The sequence below is a fragment of the Dermacentor albipictus genome, chromosome 1 (assembly GCF_038994185.2).
Source record: "Dermacentor albipictus isolate Rhodes 1998 colony chromosome 1, USDA_Dalb.pri_finalv2, whole genome shotgun sequence".
In the NCBI taxonomy this organism is placed as follows: Eukaryota; Metazoa; Arthropoda; class Arachnida; order Ixodida; family Ixodidae; genus Dermacentor; species Dermacentor albipictus.
Window position 1 is genome coordinate 230064233 of NC_091821.1, and position 25138 is coordinate 230089370.

Here is a 25138-nt window from a genome sequence, read left to right on the forward strand (position 1 = left end):
CGCAGAATCGATGCAATCGGATGTCTAAAAAGCGAGTTTCGTGCAAAGCGCAGAACTTCAGGGTGGGCATTATTAGACTTAGTTGACTGCATTGGGTCGTAGAAATACGCAACCAAACATGTAATACAAAATACGTATCATAAATGAAGATAGCACGCAATAAAATGCCAATATCCGCCGTGCCCCATCATAAAAAAAAATGATGACCTCGCAAGAGAGCACTACTGAAAATAATAATACCGACTCCACTAGAGCGTGGTATAGCGAAAGAGGAAAAAGAATCTAGGTTGAAAGTGCGTTTGTAAGCAAGAACATGTCCAATGGTGAAAAAATGTGTTTCTTGCAAGCACAGAATGTCACAATATTTAGCGCCGGCCACGCTGATAATTTCGGCCTCTTTTATAGGACGTCGGAACCCCTGTGTTTAATAAAATATTATCCAGGGTGTCAGCCATATTTAATTAAAAGTGTCACCGAACTGACCTGGTCGTGTTGTTCAAGTCGGTGCCCCGGGAACAAGTCCAGGGGACATGCAGTACACACGTCACTTCTTCGACTCTCTCGAAGAAGGCTGAGGTATTTTTGGTCACTGTAACTCGGCGCGGCGATCCCGGGCGCCGTCCGAGCCAGAGGCCGACGCATGGGCACGCTTTACTCGTGGGGCCGCCGTTCCTACGTCGAGTCCATTCAAGCTTGTCGACAATCCAACACTGCTATCAACTCCGAGGCTGAAGCTGTTTTCTGATGATGTCGTTAGCGGTAGGGCTACGGGGTTGATATAATCGCCGCCAGCAACTTCGGCAGCCGAAGGCTCATCGAAATCCAACAGATGCGTCTTTGTAAGCGACACAATTGAGGCGGGTGAAGCTACAGCAGATTTCGTGAGTGTATCGAGCGTAGAAATCGTAGGGTCAGGTGCTTTAGCCATGTTTAAAACATCGGTGCGATCAGGAGGATCGATGGTAGCAGCCCAAGTGGAAGCGCTATCGGCCACAGCATGCGTGTCCTGTGCTGCTTGGGAGGCCAGCGAACATGGCGTGTTGCAATCGGCCACGTCATCAATAGCACGGTCTTATTTTTCGGTCAGGCAGGCGGGCAAACATGGCGTGTTGTGATTGCCCGAGCTGCATGCTTCTTCTTTGTCATTTGCCGACGCAGGTCGATGCGGTGTCAAGGCAATCTATTTGGTTACGGCGTCACGCGCAGTCGCGACAGCAGCTGACGCCGGCGGTAAGCGGGGGGGGGGGGGGGAGACTCCAGCAGTAGCGTCTGAGTATGAACGCCGCACAGGACACACGATTCTAGGGTGACCATCCTCGCAATGCCGACAAGGACGGTCACATCCGTCACTTTCGTGGCCATGAATATCACAACGGCCACAGAGCGCTGTGGTGCACTGTGCACAGTAGTGGTCGCTGGAGCCGCATCGATGACACACGCTTTGCAAGCCACGGTAGGGAAACGTCCCACCATGACCAGGGACTCGTAGGTAATTGGGGACAGGGGTTGTGACGCTCATTTCCATCCGAACGAAGCGGGTGCCTGTCAGCACGCCACGTTGTCCGCTCATAAGACCAGCGTCGCCAGATAGAACCTTGCCGATAGTGCCTGGACGAGGACTTCGTTCGGAACGAAGGACGGCAAGAAGAGGCAGGTTACGTTGGTGACCTGCGGGTAGACGGAAACGACAAGACAACGATCGCCACCGATGACAAGGCAGCCAGCATCGACGATTAGATTCATAGAAGCCATGCTCTTGACGGTGACTTGGAAGTTAAGGCCTCCCATTTACTGAACGCAGCAGATCTCAGAAAGACCAACTATTGAGGCCGTCGCGTCGACGTCGGTCTCGGGACCGTTCCCCGTAGGTACAACAACATCGAAGACTTGGGACTTCGAGGGAGTCCACGATGCTGTAGGCGCCATGGCGTGAGAGGTGGACGTCCCTGATGTGAAACATGCACGGACGACGACGACGACGACGACGACGACGACGACGACGACGACGATGATGATGATGATGATGATGACGACGACGACGACGACGACGACGACGATGATGATGATGATGATGATGATGATGATGAAGAAGATGATGAAGATTAAGCCTCAATTAATGGACCAAACCCACTACCGTGGATAGGCCACGAATCGGGCGGTAAGATGACTGAAAAATGAAATAAATTGGTTAATAGATAAATAACACACAAAAGGAAAATGAATGAATAACCCAAGATGAAAAATAAACTGTTAATAAATGAGATAAAGTAGTGTTTAATATGATAGTCAGCCGTGCCTTGATAGGAGTAGTAACAACAACGTATTACTGAAATACGTCAAGTAAAGGATGTACTTTAACATGAGCAAGTTAAATTTTGAGTAATAGTATTAGTAATATTTTAGCTCTGATTCGTGTTTTTATTTTTGAATTTTCTAAATTGAAGGAGAAGCACATCAATTATGGAAACTACGAAATATTAATAAAACAGACTTTTTGTGAGACGTAGGAAATGATAAATGGCTGGGAAAACGCTCCTGGGGCTATATCCTGATGCCGTTGCTCCAAGCAAGAGTATAACGGCACTGCTTAAAGGCAGTCCTGGGTTTCCAAGCGGAATTTCTAGACATCGTTTTCGATGAGTAGAAAACCGCCGGCACGATAATAAAAATATCCCCAGCATAAAGGGGATTATCTAGACCACATCTGTGCAAGTAAAGTGTTGGAATACGGCAACGGGCTGCCTTGTAAATGGTACTTCCAATTGCCGGTTAGGACACCATTGTCCTTTCCAAGAATAATTTAGATGCCTAAAATCTGTACATTTCGCTAATGAGAGGAGGGCCGTCAGCCGAAACTCTTGTTCCGTCCTTCTTCCGTATAGAACGACCTCAGTGTTTACAGGTAAAGAAGAAGAGAGTTTACAATAGTTGTCCACCTCTGCGTCCTGTGCTCCGTTTGAGCATTTCCTCAAACAAAAGTTTTGATGGTGTGCAAGTCGCTCTACCATTACGGCTAACGTTGGAAGAGCCGGTGGCCTCATGTCAACTAAGTGCCGCAATATCGGGATTCTATTGATATAAAGAGAAGCACTTCGCCATGTGCCATGATTGCCAGCATTTTCTCTCTCTCTCTCTCTCTCTGTATTTTTTTTTCTGTTAAGTGTCAGCAGACGTCGTGCGTTTTCTACACGGAAGAGTACTTTTATACCTGACTTGAAAACAATCCTATGTGGACGTCCTGTCCGCCAACGAACACGAGTAGCATTGATTGCGTAGCCTCATTTTCCCATTCCTTTTTTCGCTTCAGCAGCGTCGATCTTGTTTACGCTGCGGTTGTCTAGGAGACTGCGCCAATCGAATGTGCAGCATTCGAACAACCGATGCCTCTCTAATGACCTCTTTTCCTCTCTTTTCGGCGAATTCGGCTGTTACCGCCTCCTGACCCCCCTTCCCCTACCTCTCTTCCGCTTCTCCCCCCCCCTCCCGCGTTCTCTCTCTCTCTCTCTCTCTTTCTTTTTTTACTTGCATAGCCGGTCGTCCACGCGTACATGTCAATGAGCGAAAACGCATCAAATATGCAGAATGCAGAGGTCACTCGATAAGATGCGAACCTCGGGAGCGTGCGCGCGCTGCCCGACGTGTACAAATGAAAGAGGCAATCGGCACGATGTAGCTGTATGCAGCCAGGAAACAACGTGCTCGGCCCTCGACATGACATTCACGGACTCTCTCCGCTGACAGTTATTAGAGACGTGGCCGTGAGGCTATCCCCTTTTCTCTGCAGTCTGTGCGCCATCTCGCTTTGACGGTCTTCTCTTTTTTCTGCTCTCTTTCCATTAGCACGCTGTACGCGAACATTCGATTAAACGAAGTTTGTAAAAGCGTAGCGCTTTTTCGCATGCCACGAGCCCGAAGACGAAAAGACGTGCATGCAGACATGGCCTCACCGAGCGGCTAATAAATGGGTATCCCAGAAAGAAATATTTGTTTCGGTTTTATGTTTTGCAACTATGCAAAGCTAACAGCCTTACATGTGCGCTGCGGTATTTAGAAGACCAGCGGAAATAAAGAAGGCATTTGTGTCCCGGCCTTCTTGGTGATGGCCGGAAAAACAAACCGGTGAGAGCCGGTTTGCTCCGGCTATACGTATGTATACATATATACATGGGGGGGGGGGGGGATGCGTCTGTAATATGTTACTCGCGTTCTTGATTTTTGTGTAGGAGGTTTTCTTACCATTTAAGTGAAGAGTTTTATGTTTTATATATATATATATATATATATATATATATATATATATATATATATATATATATATATATATATATATATATATATATATATATATATATATATATATATATATATTTATGGGGGGGATGCGTCTGTAATATGTTACTCGCGTTCTTGATTTTTGTGTAGGAGGTTTTCTTACCATTTAGGTGAAGAGTGCACGCCGGGACAAGAATAATCTCTCCTTAAATCGACAAGTTATATGTATACAGCGGGAACTACACCCCATCTGCTTCTACGGAAATCTTAACGCAGCAGCTCAGACATATACGAATAATTATCCCTCCCTTTATAGGCAAGCGAGAAGTTTTCAAACGGATTTCAGTTCAATGTTACCATTTCGACCTCCATGCATGTATAGTCACCGCGATTAAAGTACCAGCACACGCAAGCATTGCGGGTAGGAAGAGATTTGTAGCTGCAAGCTACCTCGCTTTGCGAGAACTCGTAAATCATGCCAGTCACAAAATGCTCCTGAGAAAAAAAAAAACGTTTGCCCTGCTGACCCCGGGCTCATATAGCACTCGTGTGCTAAATATGTTGGGCCACGCAAGTTGCTTCTGATTCTGTTCCAAGTCTATATAGCTTAACTTGAATAAGTTTCAACTTTTTCGTTTTCTATTCATTTATTGGCGTTCTTTTGGAGCAAAGAGCAGCAATGTGTGACGCGAAAAACCGTCGCGTGCAATACGAAGAGTCAAGAAGCTCGAATTTTCCGGCATTTAACGGCCACTGAGTCGCTCACCTGCCCCGCTCGAGCTGTTCGTTGACCCGTTCTTTACTATAGTATAGTAGCGTAGCGCTTGTCACGTACCTGTGCGTGATCAGCTGCAGTATTACATATAAATGAAGCCCTTCGATAGCTTTCCGCCTCCGAAAGCAGTTTGACTGACATTCAGATGACGCGCTTGCTAGGCCGAGCCTTTTTATTCTTTCCCCAATTGCTGCACATAGGTCATCCCCCTCTTGCCATGCGCCTGCTTGCGCTTAATTACGCCTCCATGACGCATCATCACATATACATATAATCAAGAGATGGTAGCACATGTCAAGTATTGCGCTGGAGTCACGCATGCGCTTTCAGCCGAGTATAGCCAGCAGTTGTCCGGGTTGTCACTGACTCGGGCTTCCCGAGCCTGATAAAACCGGGGGTTCAGGCCACCCCTATGCATAATTTACAGTGATGCCAATCAATTGTCTTTGCTGAATTTATTTTTCACGATGAGTTCATGAGGTCAAGCAAGTTACCTTATTATATGCACATTGGTTGAGTACGTACACGTTAACATAGAGGCCTGTGGTGATGCCACACATAAATCGACATTTTGAGACGACTGAGTTAAGCAGCAGAATTTTGCGTACCCGCCGCGATGGCTTAGCTGCTATGACATTGTGCTGCTAAGCACGAGGTCACAGGTTAGTTTCTCCATTTCGAACGTTAGAATGTACATATGTGTATATGAAAATTATTGTATCTTTCATTCTTTGTTTTGTCCATCTTTCATTCCTTCTTATATTTATTCAAGTCTACACAAATTGTACAAAAGTGTGCTTGAGTTAATATACTTATATAAATTCTGCACGAGTCCAGTATTGGAAGTAATGCTAAGGGTTCAGATTGAATGTTCAACATTACTTTAGACCCTTTTTTTGTCCACGCTGTGGCAGCAGTGCACTCATGACCCCAGAAAACTGCCGGTCACCCATTTTTTTACGGCCAAGTTAGCCAAGAAAAAGGAAGTATTTTGTCGCATAGTATACTGTAGGCACATATTCTTGATGTGTTCAGATATAAAGAACGTGCGCCATGCGTCGAGCTCATGTATGAGCTTTTACTGTATTCAACAATAAAATTCACTTGTCAAACGTTCCAACCCTACAGCAGAACTGGTGCCAGCTGGAGAGTTATATAAATTTATAGCCTATTGTAACTTGTGTTGTTCCAGAGGGCTTAACCGAAAGTCTTCTGGGAATCGCTGGACGCGGGAGAAACGCTGCACGATGTTTTTTGTTGGAAGAGGAGGAAGAAGAGTGTCTGCTGACGTCCCTGCGTGTTTCAAGTCAGGGACGTCCACCTCTCACGCCATGGCCCCTACAGCGTCGTGGACTCCCTCGAAGGCCCAAGTCTTCGATGTTGTTGTCCCTACTGGGAATGGTCCCGAGACCGTCGTCGACGCGACGGCCTCAACAGTTAGCCTCTCTGAAGTTTACTACGTTAAGCACATGGGAGGTCTCAATTTCCAAGTCACCGTCAAGAGCATAGCTTAAATGACTCTAATCGTCGGCGCTGGCTGCCTTGACATCGCTGGCGAGCGTTGCCCGGTCGTTTCCCGTCGGCCCGCAGGTCACCAACGTAACCTGCCTCTTGCCGTCCTTCGTTCCGAAAGAAGTCCTCGTCCAGGCACTATCATCATACGGCAAAGTTTTGTCGCTCGACGCTGGTCTTGTGAGCAGACGACGTGGCATGCTCACGGGCGCACGCTTCGTTCGGATGGAAATGAGCACCACAACCCCTGTCCCCAATTACGTGCGAGTCCCTGGTCATGGTGTGACGTTACAGTACCGCGGCTCGCACCGCGTGTGTCATCGGTGTGGCTCCAGCAACAACTACCGTACATGCACAGTGCACCGCAGCGTTCTGTGGCCGTTGTGGTATCCGTGGCCACGAAAGCGACGGATGTGACCGTCCTTGTAAGCGTTGCAGGGACGGTCACCCTACGGTCGCGGGCCCTGTGCGGGGTTTATACGCAGACGCTGCTGCTGAAGCCTCACCCCCCCCCCCCTTACCGCCGGCCTCAGCTGCAGTCGCGACTGCGCGTGGTGCCGCAACCAAAGAAATTGCTTTGACACCGCATCAACCAGCGTCGGCAATGGACAAAAAAGAAGCATGCAGCTCGGATAATCCCAACACGCCATGTTCGCTGGCCTCCAAGGCAGCGAAAGACACGCACGCTGTGGCCGATAGCGCCTCCACTTAGGCTGCAATCCTCCTGATCGCACCGAGATTTTAAACATGGCTAAAGCACCTGACCCTACGATTTCTACGCTCGATACACTCACGAAATCTGATGTAGCTTCACCCGCCTCAATTGCGTCATTTACAACGCCGCATCCGATTTGTGGATCTGCTGCAAAAGCCACTGCGCCCTTGCGTCTGAATGAGCCCCCGGATGCCAAATCCCAACCACTACCGACAGTATCATCATCATAAAATAGCTTCAGCCTCGTAGTTGATAGTAGCGCTGGACTCTTGCCAAGCCTGGATGGGCTCGACGTAGAAATGGCGGTCCCACGAGACGTAAAGCGTGCCCTGGCGTCAGCGTCTATATATACAGGTCGGACGGCGCCCCGGATCGCCCTGCCGAGTTACAGCAACCAAAGGAACCTCGGCCTTCTTTGGGACGGTCGAAGTGTGCCCTGTGACGTGTGTAGTGCATGTACCCTGGACTTGTTCCCGGGGCGCTGACTTGAACAACACGACCAGGTCAATTCGGTGTTACTTTTATAGCTAAATATGTCTGACACCCTGAATATTATTTCATTAAAAGCACAATGGTACCGAAGTCCTATAAAGCAAGCCAAAATTATCAGTGTGGCCCACGCCAAAAATTGTAACGTTCTGTGTTTGCAAAAAAAAAACATTTTTTTTTTCACCATTGGACATGCTCTTACTTTCAAACGCACTTTCAACCTAAGTTCTTTTTCCTCTTTCTCAACATCACGCTCTAGTGGAGTCGGTATTATCATTTGCAATAATAGAGCTCTCTTGCGAGATCGTAATTTTTTTTATGACGAAACACGGCGGATATTGGCATTTGATTGCGTACTACAGTCATTTAGGTTACGTATTTTGTGCATCTATGAACCAGCGTAGTCCACTAAGTCTAATGATTTTTTTCATGACCTGGACGTATGTATTTCCTGGACGGCCATCACGTGGTGCTTGTTGGGGATATTAATTGTGTTTTAGACACGAGATCAGGTTGTGCAAGGCCCAGGCTGGGGTCGCCCTGATTGCACTGGAGTTGTGTCCTCTCGTCCAGCACTTTTCGTTGCTGGATACACATCGACTTTTTCATGGTTCTTCATTTGTTTGGACGTGGCGCGTGGTCAAGCAGGTTAGACTATGCCTATGTGCCAAGCAATTTAGCTCAGTACGTCTCACGATATGATGTGATAACTTTACCTTCACCTCCTGTTTATATTTCCGACCACAATGTAGTTAAGCTTGAAGTTTGCTTCCCTCCTTTCTCATCAGTAAGCCCTTGGCTCCTCGACATCCGCGTTTAACATGACACGCGCTCGCGCTCTTCGTCAAGAGACTTGCGCGCCTGTCTTTCTGGATCTGACCCAGAATCATGGGACGTGCTCAAGATGCAGTAGCGTCTGCATTCTTCAGTTGATGGACGTGCACTCTAACGACGTATGTCAGAAGAACTGCCGGATACTGCCACGAAATTCCGTATTGCCCTTCGGGTCAATCAACTGACTCCGCTGACGCGGTCATGGCAGCGTGAGCTACGGAGGCGTTTACAACGCTTCATGGCAGTGTGGTCTTTGTCAGCTGCTGCTTGGCGATGCAGACGTAATACGTGTGCACAACCTGAAGTTCTGCGCTTTGCAAGAAACCTTCTTTTTAGACAGCGGAATACATTCGGTTCTGCAGCCACAAGAGGACTTCCTCTTATGTCGCCTCCCACACGTGATTATTCGCTCTTTGTAAAGCATTTTGAAAACAGGCCGCGTGCGACTATGCAAATGGGTCATGGTACTCAAACATCTCGTACAGTGCTTAGTTAGCTGCCTCAGGTTCCACTTGAGGTTGCTGACCGTCTTTGTGCAGGACCGTCAGCTGATGAGGTGAAGTGGAATTATCTTCCATGAGGCGTGGCTAAGCCCCAGGACCAGACGATACCTGCTGAGAAAGTATTGGTGCCACTTTCGTGCCTGTTATCAGCCGCTGCTTTGGGAACTGAGTTCCCGGCTAGTCTTCGCGACTATCGCATTGTGCTGATATTTGAGCACGATCCATCATCAGTTCATCCAGAGGAATGGAGGCCAATCACGCTTCTCAACGTTGACTGCAAAACCTTCACAGCTGTTGTCACTCGAAGCTTGCGAAGCCTGATGCCTTCCTTAATAAGACACCATCAGGCATGCTCAGTCCCTAGCAGAGAGATACAGAGTCTCTCATTCGTTACGCGCGACATAATGACGTACACGCTGACCAGGTCAGCACGTGGTCTCTTGGTTTCACTAGATCAAGACAAGGCAGGCATTCGATTGCCTTGAACATAGTTACATATCTAGTATACTTGCCTCGTTTGGCTTGTCGTCAAATTTTGTTGAACTTATTAGGAATGCCTATTCAAATATCCGAAGTACATTGCTTCTTGATGGTCGTGAAATTGCATCATTTCGCGTTATTCATGGTATTCGTCAAGGCTGCCGTCTATCCCCAGTACTCTTTGTGCTCAGCCTTGAGTCATTTCTGCGTTTGATACTGAGAGAGTTAGCCCACTGCGTGGTAGCAGTATTGTGAAGGTAACAGCCTCCACCGATGACATCACATTGTATCTCAGGAATGAAGATAACTTATCCCGTAGCCTTCGAATTTTCGCTGAGTACGGAAATATTTCAGATGCTGCGCTAAATTTCTCAAAATGTCGTTATTTGTTCATTGGTTCCCCCCCCACACGCCTAAGTTCCCCTTTCCGTCTTCAAAAGAACCATTCTATTCGTATTTTAGGCCTTCATTACACCTGTGATGGCATATCAGATTCTATTAGGCTCTTAATTCTTAAAGATGTATGGTGAAATATTCAGGATGTTCAAAGGTATGATTCACCCCTATTAGAAACAAGGTACTTAGCACAGTCTGTATTTTTGCTGCCGGGTGTGGTACGTTTGTCACGTTATACAGCCGCCATTACGAGTTACTAGGTCCTTGCAGACCCTTCTTGGTTCCTTGTTCTGGTCGGGCAATACAGAACTGGTCTGTCGCTCGGCGCTTGGACAACCACGCACTCGCGGTGGATTCGCGTTTCCATCCGTGTCGGTCCGCTGCCGGCTGCTTGCTCTGCGATTTCTGATCCGCCTGTTACAACGTGTTCAGTGTCCCATGCGTGAACTTGCCTGCTATTTCTTTGGCACAAAAATTCGTTACATGTTACCGGGCGTACACTTGCATCGCGGGCCACAAGTGTTAAACGCACCTGTATTTTACTGTTCGGCCGTGGCATTTTATCGCCACATACAACAGGTATGTCCTGATGTAGACGTCATTGAAAACTGTGTTGTGGATACAATGTCAGCCTTACTGCTTCCTCTGGTTCCCCCAGCGCGCAGCGCACGTTCCACTAATGGGTCGTGGGGTGCGATAACGGCGTCCTTTCTGCCTGGCAACCTACGCGACTTCATTGTGGCTTCTAGGGTGCCAAGTGGTCCCAACGCGTGTCAGACTATATTGGTGGGACATAATCCCATCTTCGCTGTGGCCCAATGACCCCCTTAAAGAATCCAACAAGCAATGCGTCGTTGCTGGGCTATTTTGGAGGACCATGCATACTGGTTTGCGTGGCCTCGTAGTTGATCGTTTTATTGCGTCTGGTCGCTGCTCACGTGGCCGCTTTGCCCGACTTATAATTGCTATGGGGCCTGTTGTCTATAGCGTAACCGGTGCGAGGCAGTTGCCGTGGGACATCGTCGCTGCGCCCTGCTTCCACTTCTGGAGAGGATCTACTCTGAGCTGCTGTCGTTTCTGTCAGATGAGTTGTTCTTCCTTGGGGAAGAAGAATTCCTTCCACAGAGGTCATGCCGTTTCCTGTCAGTGACTGATAGACGCGTGTGGCTTAATTTTTGACCAGCCTGGTTCTTGTAGCAAAATCATAAAAAGTATTCATTGAATGTGTATCTATGTAGGTGCCTGTGATTTATGTGTCTGTGTGTGTGTGCTCTTGTATGCACTATCATTTTTGTGTGTACACATCTCTAAGCATCACTACAAAATTATCTAAAGCGCCTCTGTCACATGCGAATGGTACATAACCATTGTGTACACTGTATATATAAAATATCATTTTATATAATGTGACTGTGTGTGTAATGTGAATGTGTAACTGTGCCTTTCCATGGGTTTATGTGGTTATATGTTAGTGTGGTTGGACTCGGACACTTCTTTGAAAACGTGCCGTGCACACTATGCTTCGTACTTTGTATATGCTATCGTCCTGGCGGAATTATGCCGTCATTGTGACTCAGTGTTCCTGTCGTCTTTTGTTGAAATAAACTTTTCCTAAATTTTGTAAATATAAAAAGGGTCTTATCGACTCTTTTTAAGTGAACTTAAATTGAACAAAACCGAATGAAACCTGTTTCGTTCCTGGCTTCGGCAACCGCATTTTTATGGGGACGAAATGCAAGAATTTAACGCTCGTGTGTTTATTTGCACTTCAAAGAACCACAGGGGGTCCAAATTAATCCGGATACTACCACTAGGCGTGTCTTTTAATCATATCGGTGCTAGGGAACGTGAAATACCAGAATTATTTTTTTTATTTTACATCAGCGTCTGCATTTAATACAGGCAAACTTTTGGACTGTATAGGACAGAAAAAAAAAAACGATAAGCAGATCCTACGCACTGAGGGAACCAATGTTAGGCGTAGCGATTTGCTGACTGCTGTCTATCCAGCATCGTTAGAGGCTCAGCAAACCATTACCAGATGGACCAACGGTTTGTGCTTGAGGTGAGCAGCTGCGTGTGTGACGCGAACGTGCGCTTGAAGACAGCAGCAAGACGATGGTGCCGACGTTAGTATCACGGCCACGACGATCATCGAGTTTCATACAATAATTACTAGAGGGAAGTCTGGCGCTGGGATCATTCAACCACAATGGGAACGATATGTAGTACATGGATTTGTCTGATATTTGTGCTTGGAGTTTGAGACGTTCTTGTGGCTTCGTTTGTTACGATTTATCAGGACCTAAATTGGCCTAAGCCTCAAAGCATTCTATACTGTCTCTTTTTTTAATGCAGATGGCAATAAGACCCTGCAAGCACGTATAATCGCTGCTAATTGCAGCGGTTCCGTTTGGGCATTCATCCGTGGCGTAATGCTTTCACTATCGGGCTTCCGTGCTATAGGTTATTTGTTCGAATCCGTCGGACAATTTCAAAAATGTTAACTTGCTGATTTAAAACGCTGTACGCTCTTGAGAATGATGAGTTTGAAAAATCGCGAAGCCGATTAAAACAAGAACGAGGAAGTTTAGGCTAACTCATTTACTCATCATTCCCATACTGGCTGAAGCATCCTGCTTAAAGCTCCCATAGACGCTAGTAATTGTATGAAACTCTATGACGACGATGGCATGACGATTGATCTCTTAATGCAAAGCATTCTTGACGAGTTCAACCCACTTTTTTGTGACGGGTATCTCGTCGTTCTTGAGGGGCGATTCCGAAGATCGTGTAGTCTAAAAATGTTGGCCGTTCCCGTGTGCTACTGGGTGCCACTTGATCACTGGGTATGTGCCACTCATCAATGAACCTCTTTGACGTTAAAATTGAATTCTGGGGTTTTGTGCGCCCAAAACCACGAAATAATTATGAGGCAAACCGTAGCGGGGGATTCTTGATTAATTTTCAACGCCTGGGGCTCTTTAACAAGGACCCAATGCACGGTACGCGAGAGTCTCCGCATTTTGCCCCATCTAAATGCCGCCGCCGGGGCCGGGAATCGAACCCGAAACCTTGCGGGCTTAGCAGCGCAACGCCGTATGCACAAGTGACCACGCCGGGTCCTCTCTGACGTCAACTTGGGTATGTGCCACTGGAAAAAAATTATGGTGTTTTACGTGCCATAACCACGATTTGATTATGAGGCACGCCGTAGTGGGGGACTCCGGAATAATACCTGGGGTACTTTAACGCGCACCTAAATGTAAGCAAACGGGTGTTTTCGCCCCCATCGACATGTGCTTGCCGTGGCCGGGATTTAGCAGCCCAACACCATAGCCACGGTGGGCAGCAACCACAGTGGGCCTGTGCAACTAGGTGTTGATACGACCACGACCGGGTGAGGTGGGTCTTAATCGCAAAAATCAGGAAACGACGAAAAAAGCGGGCATCGTGATGATGAAAAAAAAGTAGGAAAGAATGTATTCACTTCATTGGTACATGATTGTGACTCTTAACCGAGCCTCGAGCGGCTCTGATTAACACTGGGACCAGGACGGCCTTGAATTACCCCTAGCAGTCCTGTGGTCGTCGACGTCTTCGCGGGGAGCCTGTGGAAGTAGATTGTGCCGTCGTCGACCTCCTGCCCTTCGTGTTTTCTTTCCTTCGTCCTTCCCTTTGTGTCAGCTCGGGGAATAAAAGGGGTGACGCCATTTCGGAGAAGAGGGTAATTATGTTGACATGGGGACGCCCGCTTGAACGCTTCTGACACTTGACAGGTCGAGGTCCAGGCTTAACGTAACAGCCTTTTCTGGGACGAGGCAAATCATCTTGTCATGGGAACGTACGCCTGAATGTCTCTCACTCTTGGCAGGTCGATCATAACAGTATATGTGCCCCTGGAGCCAATAAGTATGCGCCCAGGGGCTACCGGATGTGTGCCACTGTGTCTGTGCCGCAGGGTATGGGCCAAGTTGAGTCACTGGGTATCAAAACTACAACAAACAACACCGCGCGCTGCACTCCACATCATTTCGCAACATGTCGCAAAAGCATTAACTGTTCGCTGCAGAACAGTTATATGATTTATAAGAGCAATTCTCTACCAAATCATGAATACTTTGCATTACGTGAGGTGAACTGGAGTTGAGTCGGCTTAAATTGCGACAAGACGACGACGGCAAAGCTGACGACGATCCTATGACGACGGCATGATCTATATATACTGCGGCCGTTCGACGCGAATTTACAACACCCCGCTTGTTGTGTTCTAGATAGGTAGTGGTACGGGCGTAAGCGAGAAAAATACGGATTGTGACGTCATCTGCGACCAACTGTTATGCAATCGTGCGTATGTATCTCTATGTCATGTGGTGTATGAAAATTGTACGCCGTTGAAAAAACGTTAAAGCCTGTTCAACCTGAGCCGTTCATGAAAGCGGTACAACTTAGCGCAGCTACTGCACAGCGCTGCGCACTGCGAGAAAAAGGGCTGGAGGTCAAAAGCGTAGCAGTTTGGGCGAGTTGGTATGTCATGACTGTTTTAGGCTTGTAGCGCAGCTCGGAAGAGCAAAAAAGGAATAAGGTAGGGGTAATCAAAGGGAACGGGAAACAGAGTGAGCGCTAACTTCCAACTGACAGTTTATTTCGTGACACGAGACTACTTATACACTCGGCAAACCATATGACATCAGGAGATAACAAAGACATGAAGCAACAAAACCGATAGTGACCAAGTGGTAACATTCAGACAGCCTGTGGCTGCAGTCGGAGATACGCCAATTCAGTATTTGATAATGATAATGAAGGTGAGCTTACACATGCATGGCCCAGACCAATGATAGCCTTTGCTTCGATGATTTCTCTTGTGAGCTGATTACGACTGCGACCAAGAATGACGCATTCCTCTAAGACAGGTTCGCAACCACACGTTTTGCAGTGCTGCGCCAGAAACCCCCCAGCTGTAATACAATTCTTGGCATTATAACGATGTTCGCGCAGCCTGTCATTCAGACATCGCCCAGTCTGTCCAACGTAACATTTTCCGCACTTGAGTGGAAAAGAATAAACGACACAATGTGTGCAATTAACAAACTTATTTTTGTGGTTCTTATCACAGGAAAGAGGAGCTACCTTATTGGGATTAGTGAGTTTGCAAATCCTCATTAGCTTGTTAGGGGCAGAAAAAACTACACGAATATTCGCTCGCTGGGCGATTTTCTTAAGATTATGCGAGACGGTGTGAATATAAGGGATGACGCTAGTCCTACCCCTAGTAGTTACAGGATTATCTGCGTGCTGGTTGTCTTTTCTTCGCTCTCTTAGAAACAAGCTAATGAGGATTTGCAAACTCACTAATCCCAATAAGGTAGCTCCTCTTTCCTGTGATAAGAACCACAAAAATAAGTTTGTTAATTGCACACATTGTGTCGTTTATTCTTTTCCACTCAAGTGCGGAAAATGTTACGTTGGACAGACTGGGCGATGTCTGAATGACAGGCTGCGCGAACATCGTTATAATGCCAAGAATTGTATTACAGCTGGGGGGTTTCTGGCGCAGCACTGCAAAACGTGTGGTTGCGAACCTGTCTTAGAGGAATGCGTCATTCTTGGTCGCAGTCGTAATCAGCTCACAAGAGAAATCATCGAAGCAAAGGCTATCATTGGTCTGGGCCATGCATGTGTAAGCTCACCTTCATTATCATTATCAAATACTGAATTGGCGTATCTCCGACTGCAGCCACAGGCTGTCTGAATGTTACCACTTGGTCACTATCGGTTTTGTTGCTTCATGTCTTTGTTATCTCCTGATGTCATATGGTTTGCCGAGTGTATAAGTAGTCTCGTGTCACGAAATAAACTGTCAGTTGGAAGTTAGCGCTCACTCTGTTTCCCGTTCCCTTTGATTACCCCTACCTTATTCCTTTTTTGCTCTTCCGAGCTGCGCTACAAGCCTAAAAAAGGGCTGGAGAATGGGAGCCAATGCTGAAAGCCTGTGCAGTGTAACGCAGCTTATCAAAGCGCTAGCTTCTATGAAAGAAGAATGTGAGAAAGTGACGCTTGACGCAGGCTCCAAACGTGTCAAAGAGCTAATCGGCGTTGGCACAAGAGAAATATGCGTGTGATCGTGACCTAATGGCTAGAGCATCGGGATGTTCTACTGGCAGACAAAGGCTCGATTCCCCCACTGTACACCTTAGTTGCTTTTTATTGAAGAGGCCCGAAATGAGGCGACACCGAGAACCTATTTACCGCGAAAGTACAAAAAAAGAAAAAAAAAGACAGCAAACTTAGTGATTTCTTCGGCTTTGAACTTATTTATTGCGACCGCTGCCTTCTCCCACAGTGAAGGCCACCATCTTTTGCTTGCTTGCCTGCTTTTCCCTCACGTTATTGCGCTCACCCACTACGAGGGAATGCGTGCGCGCGCGCGCGTGCGTGTGTGTGTGCGTGTGTGTGCGTGTGTGTGTGCGTGTGCGTGCGTGCGTGTGCGTGCGTGTGTGCGCGTGTGCCTGTGTGCGTGTGTGTGCGTGTGTGTGCGTGTGTGCGTGTGTGTGCGTGTGTGTGCGTGCGTGCGTGTGTGTGTGTGTGCGTGTGTGCGCGTGTGCCTGTGTGTGTGCGTGTGTGTGCGTGTGTGTGCGTGTGTGCGTGCGTGTGCGTGCGTGCGTGTGTGTGTGTGCGTGTGTGTGTGCACGTGTGCGTGCGTGTGTGTGTGCGTGTGCGTGTGTGTGCGTGTGCGTGTAGGAGGGGGTGAAGAAAGGGTGAGAATGCTGTAATTTCCGGCGTCCCCCCACTACGGCGTGCCTCATAAACAGATCGTGGTTTTAGCAAGCAAAACCACATAATTATTTATTTTTTTTATTTTTACAAACTAGCTTACACAATTTGCACCCGCCAAGTGCCCGATAGAGCTGCGCTGCAAAGCACCGGGCGAAAAATGCTAGTTAAAAATCTCGCAGGTGGCACTGCGTCATTTTGCTTGTGACTTGAATTCTTGAACTTCTGGCCTCAGAGTTGATTAAACCCCATCCGGGACCTTCAAAACGACTTATCAAACCTGAAAAGCAAGAAGCCTTTCACTCTATATGACTGCCTCATCGCCGGCGGCTTAAACGCACCGATCTCTACTATGTTTAACCCCAATAGTAGATATAAGGGCTTAAACGTTGATTTACAGAAACACTAAATTTCAGAAATTGTATAACAAACATTTATACTTAAACGTCATTTCCAGTGCCGTGCTGCCGACACACGTCGGACTTGCACGTTGTCTGAATTGAATAATGGAAACAGGAAATGTGACAATTTTACACAAGTTCTCGGAACTTTTTATTACGCTGATTAGGCTAATTACATTGTAATCTCACCATGATAACGCAAAAGAAACAAAAATAAACGTAATGCGCCTACATTGCCCCAATTAAATATTTTCAAATAATAAAATTTGGACCGCCTCGAACAAAAGAAGTTAGCATAAGCATTTGGCCAAGCAGCTGCGAAACTATATATAGAGGATACCATAAAGCTATACATTAGAACTCTATAAATTTAGTCTACTTAAACACGGGCAACGTGAGAGTGCTAAATTCTGTCCATGTACTTCGAGCACCAGGAGGTGCCATACAGAAAAGAAGTTGTGTACAACACAAAGACGATAAAGTCGCAATTTATTTTTCTTATTCAAGCAGCACTATTCTTTCCATGGATGGACAGATGGATGGATGAATAACTTTCTTGAGGTCCGTCGGTGCGCGCGATTAGTGCACAGCGGGCCGCTCCCACGTCAGGACAGAGAGGCCATGCCTCTCCGCCGCGTCGCAGGCCCGATGGACAGCCCAGAGCTACATGTGATTCAAGGTCCGAGCCGAGTAATATCGCAGAATTGAAAACTATCAAATAAATATGATATTTATTCGAATGTAGGTCAACGTTTTTTCTTCGGTACTGTTACTCAAAATAAACCATCGCCCCCTATTCGTGAGCAAGGAATCTCGACCTAAATTCGTCAAGAAATCTTGCAAAACATTTAAGAACATTTAAAGGGCACGTGCAGGGGGATCACGTGAATGGCCTATATGTGCTAAAATGAAAACAGATTGAAACAGAGGAAGGCTGTCACAAGTGCGTTTGAGAGTTTATTTCATTCAGGATTCTTACGGTGACTCATTGTACAACCGGAACACGCCGGGAAAAACAAAAGGAGGGTAGATGCATAATAAAAATTTACAGTGCGGGAAAACAGGAAGTCTTCCCGGTCTATTTTTTATTGTTTCTTTTTTGAGAGTCCAAAACTTTGCACTATTCGCTTCTGCCATCGTGCAGTCTACCGTGTGTCCCGGCTAACGTTAGCTAAGCTGTTCAACAATAAAAACAACAAAAAGATATTTAAAAGAACACTGTGCAATATACGCTTTTAATACTGACGGTGTTCGGTCGTCAGACGTCTGACGATCGAACACCGTAAGTTTTATAATTGCACAGTGTTTCTTTAATCTGCCTTTATTTTTTCTTACCGAACAGCTTGGCTAACGTTGTAACTGGGACACCCTATTGCGCGAATAGATGGCTGCAATTTACGTATATAGTGAGACACGTTGCAATATGCGTTTCTTAGAGCTTATCGCCATCCATATTCAGACTGCGCGGTCTGATTCATGTCAAATTTTGCCGACTGGTACCACTTGGATTCGCACGAGAGACAGAATTGCCTACACAGCTCCCGTACTGAGGGCGACAAGCCAGAGCGCTATAGAATCGCACCGGGAGCAACTAGTCGGTTAAAATCTTTTTGCAACCTATGATTCGCAGCTGTTGGACCGCGTCAAGCCTGGGCCGTGAACTAAAGCGGTCATTAGATCCGGCATGTGAATCCCCTTTCGAAGGTACTGAGAAATAAATAGACGAAGTGAGGGCAAATGATTTAACCGCTCCTCAAAGAAGGAGAAGGAAAGAAAGTACAGCTCAAAATATTTTTAAGTGCGCGCCAAATTTTTTTGATAGTACAAAGTTTGCTTTTGTTTTATTAGTTATCTTGACTCAATAAAACTATAGCCACCATGAAGCAATACTTTGTCTTCGGCTCTTTTGATGCTTTAGCACAAATATAAAGAAAAAAAACGCATCGTTGCCAACAGGAATGCTAAAATAATTTTTAGTGAGCGCAGCTTTTGTTCCACACTACAATCTTTTTGTCTTCTGGAGTGGAGGTGACGGAGTTGTAGGGGGGCGGTGAATATACGCCGTCTTGCATGTGTGTACGTAAAGGAATTGTACTGGAGACAGCATGTGGATGTGTCGACTTGGCCGCCTGAACGCTCTCCTCCCCCCCACTAGTAGATAGATGGATAGATGGACAGCATGTGGATGTGTCGACTTGGCATCTGAATGCTCTCTTCTCCCCCACTAGTGGATAGATGAATAGATGGATAGATGGATAGATGGATGAGTAGGTGGGTGTGTGGGTGGATGCTATGAGCGTCACCTTTGGAACAGGGTGGTGGGTTGCGCCATCAAACTCTTGTTCTTATTTTGCCTAATGTCGTACCTATGTTTATAAAGAACACAAAGAATTCCCAGCATCAAACTTTCTGAACCATTATAGGGAACTTCCCTTTTGCACGTCTCCATTGTGTGGGGTCTCCCTACTTTTCTGCGACCACTAAATTTCCTCCAATCGCCTTTTACTAACCTCTGTTGCTGGCATGTTTACTTTCCCCCTGTTGCGGATGAACCCGAGGGCTTCATGGAGGACAGAGGAGCTTAAACCGACAGCTGGTCAGATATCTTCACATTCTAATAAAACATGTTCTATCGTTACCCCAGCCTTGCCCCAGAAAGCACACGCTTCTTCTTCCTTGGTGAACCTGCTTTATAAAAGGCATCCTGAGCACAATTCTAAATGCAAAGAGCTTCCCTTTGAGTTATCATAAATTGTTTCTTTCCTGATTCCGTTTTATATCTCTTAGGTAGTTACTCATAGCAGATTTCTTTTCCATTGCCGCCACCCAGGAGATTGTCTCAGTTTCTCTGACTTTGCGTTTGACGTTCTTTGTTGCCATGTCGCTTACTATACCGGTCGCATACTTGCTGGTAAGCTTCCTAGTTCTTTTCCTCCACTGTGAGTCAGTGTTTTTCCTGTACAAATACCTGAACGCTCTAGCGACCCAGTGTAGACGACAGCGGAGCGCCCTCTTGGCGAGAAGAACGCTGAGATATTACCCGCGCATCGAAAGCGGTGCCGTGAACGACTACTGCATCCTAAAGTACTGTTAGTTAGAGTGCTCCCACTTCGACCGACGGCAAAGACCATCAAAACAAGGATTATCCACACACAGTCAGCTGGTAATAAAAAAGAAAAAGTCGACTTATGTTACAAATCACTTGTCTCATTTTATTCCGTCTTATCGTCAGCACACCACGAAGCGATTTTTACACACACTGCATGCGTTAACAATGCTCGCGTTGTTGTTAAAGATTCAGTACACTTTGAGCTTTATTTTGTTACGAGGCATTTCTGCTGAGGTGAAATCACTCGGCGCCATTCGTCGTGGAGAATGCAGACGTATAGATGTGTTCTTATGTGCATTCTTCACGCCGTGGAGTGAGTTATTTGTAATAGAATATTAAGTGTGTCATTTAGAGCAACTAATTTATCAAGAAGGGTCTGTGCTCCCACAGAGTTTCTTACGCAACTATGTTCGTCATGGCCCTGACGTTATACGGTTATAAAAGGTTATACAAGGTTGAGAAGTACAACTCATGCGTATACAGTATGCGGTCGCCGCTCACTCGTTCGGCTCGACACAAACTTGTTTGGAGCACCGACTCTTCCATTTGTGACTCCTGATGCGCAGATCTCGCACAAAGCATACCTACGGAACAGGGCTCGAATTTACAAAGCTTATCGTTCGTAAGTGCTGTTTGCCATTGACAGGACGCCTTCACTAATAACATGGCGGGCAATATGATTGACTGGCTTGTTGATTGGCGTATACGATTGACTGGCATCTGCCCTTACGAAAAAATGTAGCGTAAAATCTTCCTTTTCCTTCCCTTGTTTTTCTTTTTGTGAATATGAACCTAGCTAGGAGACGAATTAGCTGTTTGCCATTCTCCGCCGTCTTCGCTAATGTGTCCAACTTCATGATCAGGTAAGACAAGATTTCTATAGCTTAAAAACGTTTATCTGAATACGATCCCTGGTCTCGTAAAAAAAACTTCTTACGCGATAATTATTCGTAACAGCAAATTTAAGTCAATCCTCATGCTGGACATATTAGCAAAGGCGGCCAGCGAGTGGCACAGCTAGAGCACTTACGAACGAAACGCTTTTTAATTCGTAAAAACCTCGCGTATTCGTAAAAAGCTCTTACACTAGAATTGTCTGCGAATACAAGGCCATTCTTTCTGAGCATCTGTTTTCTTGTCCCAGCTTCACTGAACATTTAGCAGCCTCACATTTCGATCTACGCATATTTTTACCACTACGGCTGCAGTTATGGTTTAGACATATTGCTAGCTAGCTCCCCTCGTCGAATGACTGTGCTTTCTGAAGCGTGACAGGGGTAATTTTCGGGTGCCTATGGTTGGTTATACTCGTCTTGTCGCTTGTCGGCGAATCGCTTAGAAGTTCGGAAGGGCGTATGGCGCACAGCCAGCTGTCAGCCTGCAGCGATAACGACCCTCCGAGCGAGAGACAAGTCAACAAATGGCACGGACACACGTGTAAGCGTCGGGCGCACGCCACTCACTATGTGCGGCAGGCTGTCGCCCGGTGCCGTTCTCCTGCGCAGAGACGTGTTGGAGTTGGCGTCCCGGTTGTAGAAGGAGCCGCAGAAGGGGCACATGGCCCGGGCCCGCGTCGACACCGCCGAGATGCGGCAAGCCGGGCAGGTGAGCGACACGGCCGACTCCCGGCCCCCCGCCCCGTACGCGTCCATCGCGCGTCTGGGGCAGCCGCCGACCCGGGACGCCGCTGTTGCTAGCAACGGCCGTAGCTATGGTTACTCGCGCCGCCAAGAACCGGGCTCTCGAATCTTCCCGCGCCGGCGGACCCGCGCTGGGCCAGGAAAGGTCGGCGTCGCGGCTGCGTGCCAGCTCTCGCCGCAAAGCACGCTTTAGGCATTTTTCAAGATTTTGTTCCCACTGGTGTACTCGTTCAAACTCCCGTTACGTGTGGGCTCGCAGGCTCTACTCCCCATAAATCCCGCAAATACCACAATGTGACGTCGCGAAAGTGCAACAGCTGTTGTATCTGGCAGTTATTTTCAGAAAGCGAAGTCGGAAAGGCAGTCTATCTCTTGATCAAGCTATTGGCAAGCTGTCAATGTACACGAAGTCACACGAGAAACTAGGAATGTTTTTTTTTTTCTAAATTAGTTGATAAGGCACGCCACACGTGTTTGTTTGTTTATTTGGTTGACGGCGTGTGTGTGCGTGCGTGCGTGCGTGCGTGTGTGCGTGTGTGTGTTGTTATTATTTCGGCTGGCTCACTTAGATATAGATTTTCTTTTCATTTGGCTAATAAATATTTGTCCCACAAGCTGACCTTTATGTAATCACTTTAACGTGCACGATACAACTGCGTAATCAACACTGTTGCGTAAAGAGACGAAGGGACAGGATTTGAGCGAGAAAACACACGACACCTGTGCCTTTGTCTCTTTGCGCCACAGTGTTGATTATGTCAAACCAGCTAGCTCACTGCGGAATTTTTCTTGGCAACGGCATAGTTGAAGGGTAGAAAAGGAGCGTGTGACAATATATATTGGCACTCCAGTTAATATTTTCCTGAAAGGAGGGCCTCCCTCACACACAGCCACACAAATATAAGTATAAAGCTGATGTGGAATGCACTCTCTGCTTACGAGTCTGTCAAATATTTTTTTGTACAGCAAAACAAAAATCAGGAGGAAGAGGGGTACGCAAAGGGTTGAATGGAAAGCGGTCCTATTTGCTACCCTACCACGGGAAGAGGGGACAGAAGGATTAAAAGAATGTGCAACAAAACAGATTTGCTTGCATATCTTTGTACATAGGGTGCGTCGAAAAAGTGTATCCAACCGCTCCTGTCGCCTAAATATGCCAGGCGTATACGTTGGAATTAGATACATTAGGCAGACCTTGACAGCGGTGTCAAAGCCCTGTATAGTTGCAGGTGAGTGGAGGAAAACTGAGCAAAGCGCACTAGATTTGGCGTGCTCCGGCGACAAAGGCGATGGCATTCGCACATTTATGACAGAGTGAACATACAGTAATGGAAATAACCTATGTCTGAAAAGCAACAGATACAACAAATAAACCGTTTCTGTCTTTCTATGAAGTATTAGTGTTTTTCAGCTTACTGCGGATGCCCGCGAAATACCAAAAAACACCACGTGACATGCCCGCTTGCGCGTCGTGATTGCACTGCATGCTCCCAAGCGTTCCGCGCACAAACGAACATAGCATTTAGCCGGGGGTGCTGCCGCTGCGCCTGCTTATCGCTATCATGAACCGCCGCGAGGGAAGCATATCGCGGACGTAAATTGCACAGCCAACGCCTTCGTCACTGCCCTGCCGCCTTTTAAGCGGCAGCAGGCCCTACTACATGCTATTTTCGTTTGTACGCGGACAGTTTGGGATCGCTGTAATCACGGCGCGCAAGCGGGTATGTCACGTGGAATTTTTTTTTTTTATTTCATGGGCAACCGCAGTAAGCTGAAAAACACTGCTTAACAGAAAGAAAGTTGGAAACTGTCTTTTCCAAAGTGCTTTGCAATTTTCTAACTTGAATTGTTTGCCTAACTTTCTTGCTCCAGAAGTTGGTCAATTAATATTGACTAATTGTCTAATTAAGCAAAATACAAAAGATAGCATGACACACTACATACAAAAGTGAGCCACATGCATTTGGTCGCGTCGTCTTAGAGTGCATCGGCATATTTTTAAACTGGCTAAAAGTAGCTGATACACCCTGTATACAATGTTCTTTTCACCGACAAAAATGTACATGCAATTTTTATATCCGTGTCACGGGCAAACATAATAAAAAATGAAACGAATCGTTACATACCCCAACGTAGCAACATAGCTCTCAGTGGCTGCACTAACGCGCTAAATGGGATAAATGCAAGGGGAGGCCCTGGCAAGGGTTCGCCAGTCTAGACAGTCTCAACGGCTAAGCTGACCAGTTCTGGCTTGTCGGGCCCCTACCCTAGTCCCCCTCTTTCCGTAAGGCTGAATAGGGAGAAGGAGGCCAGGGCATCTCGGTGATGTCCGTTGTAAATAAAGAGCTTTAGAAACAGCGGCTACAAACGGTTCGCATACGCTAAATCTACAGTAGCGTTGCCAGAAAACAGATTCAGAGACAGCGCGCATACGCAGAACCGAAACTATATTTATCACGCGAGACAGATAGCACCCGCTAACTCAGGCTCTGCTACTTCCAAAACCCTCCACTATTACTAATGAAATTCATTCCTGAGGTAGTCCAGCGTTAAAGACGGCTGTGTGTGTGGCCCCACATACATGCCAGCTCATACATTGTATCCAAATACCATCAAAGTGGAGCATAAATAAGAAATACACACGTAAGGAAAGGTCGTATCGATATGTGAGAGGTCCGGCAGAGCGCGTGCACTCACGAATTCACATCCACGGAGACTTCTGAGTCCACACTTCTGCTGTTCTGCAGCGTCCATGAAAAAAAATGCATACAGTAAAATCGTTATAAAAATCACCGCCTCTTCCAGTCCGTGAAGATGGTCGAACAGCGAAGCTGTGTTAGTTACACCGATTGTTACACCATGCAAGTGAAACTTCACGAGCAGTCTATATTGTGACGCTTTTGTTTCACCATTCTGTCGCCTTATTTTCGCTTTTGCGTGCTTCGCGTGGTGAGCATGTTTTAGGCGTGCTTTTGATTTTTTTGCGGTTCTCCCATTGTTTTTTTTTTTTAGAGTTCCTTTGTCAGGAGTACGCACTACTCTTGGTCTTCTCATAGTTTCAGCTGGGATGAAGTGTGCGGAGCCACTAATGCAGAGCTCCGTATACTGGGCGCAAGGCCCACCACTGGAGATGTGGGCGCTGCAATCGTTTTGACGATTGCTTGGATTGGTTTGACGATTGGCGTGGCTGCCGGCACTTCTCGCTGGCGGAAAAAGTGCCGGCAGCCACGCGCTT

General features: G+C 46.9%; 1 protein-coding gene across 3 annotated transcripts in view; it reads right to left on the bottom strand.

Annotated features, from left to right (window-relative positions):
• The window catches only part of LOC139054269 (probable E3 ubiquitin-protein ligase HECTD2), a 54991-nt gene extending 30314 nt beyond the window's left edge, over positions 1-24677 (bottom strand). The window contains exon 1 of one of the 3 annotated variants that reach the window (XM_070531017.1): positions 24601-24677. In XM_070531017.1, coding sequence (XP_070387118.1) covers positions 24601-24657 — 57 coding nt within the window. In that variant the 5' untranslated portion in view covers positions 24658-24677. Of the gene's footprint in view, positions 1-483; positions 1137-21726; positions 22159-24600 lie in introns of those variants that run through there. The other 2 variants (XM_070531015.1, XM_070531016.1) reach the window with 2 other exon arrangements.
• Between the last annotated feature and the right edge of the window lie 461 nt (positions 24678-25138).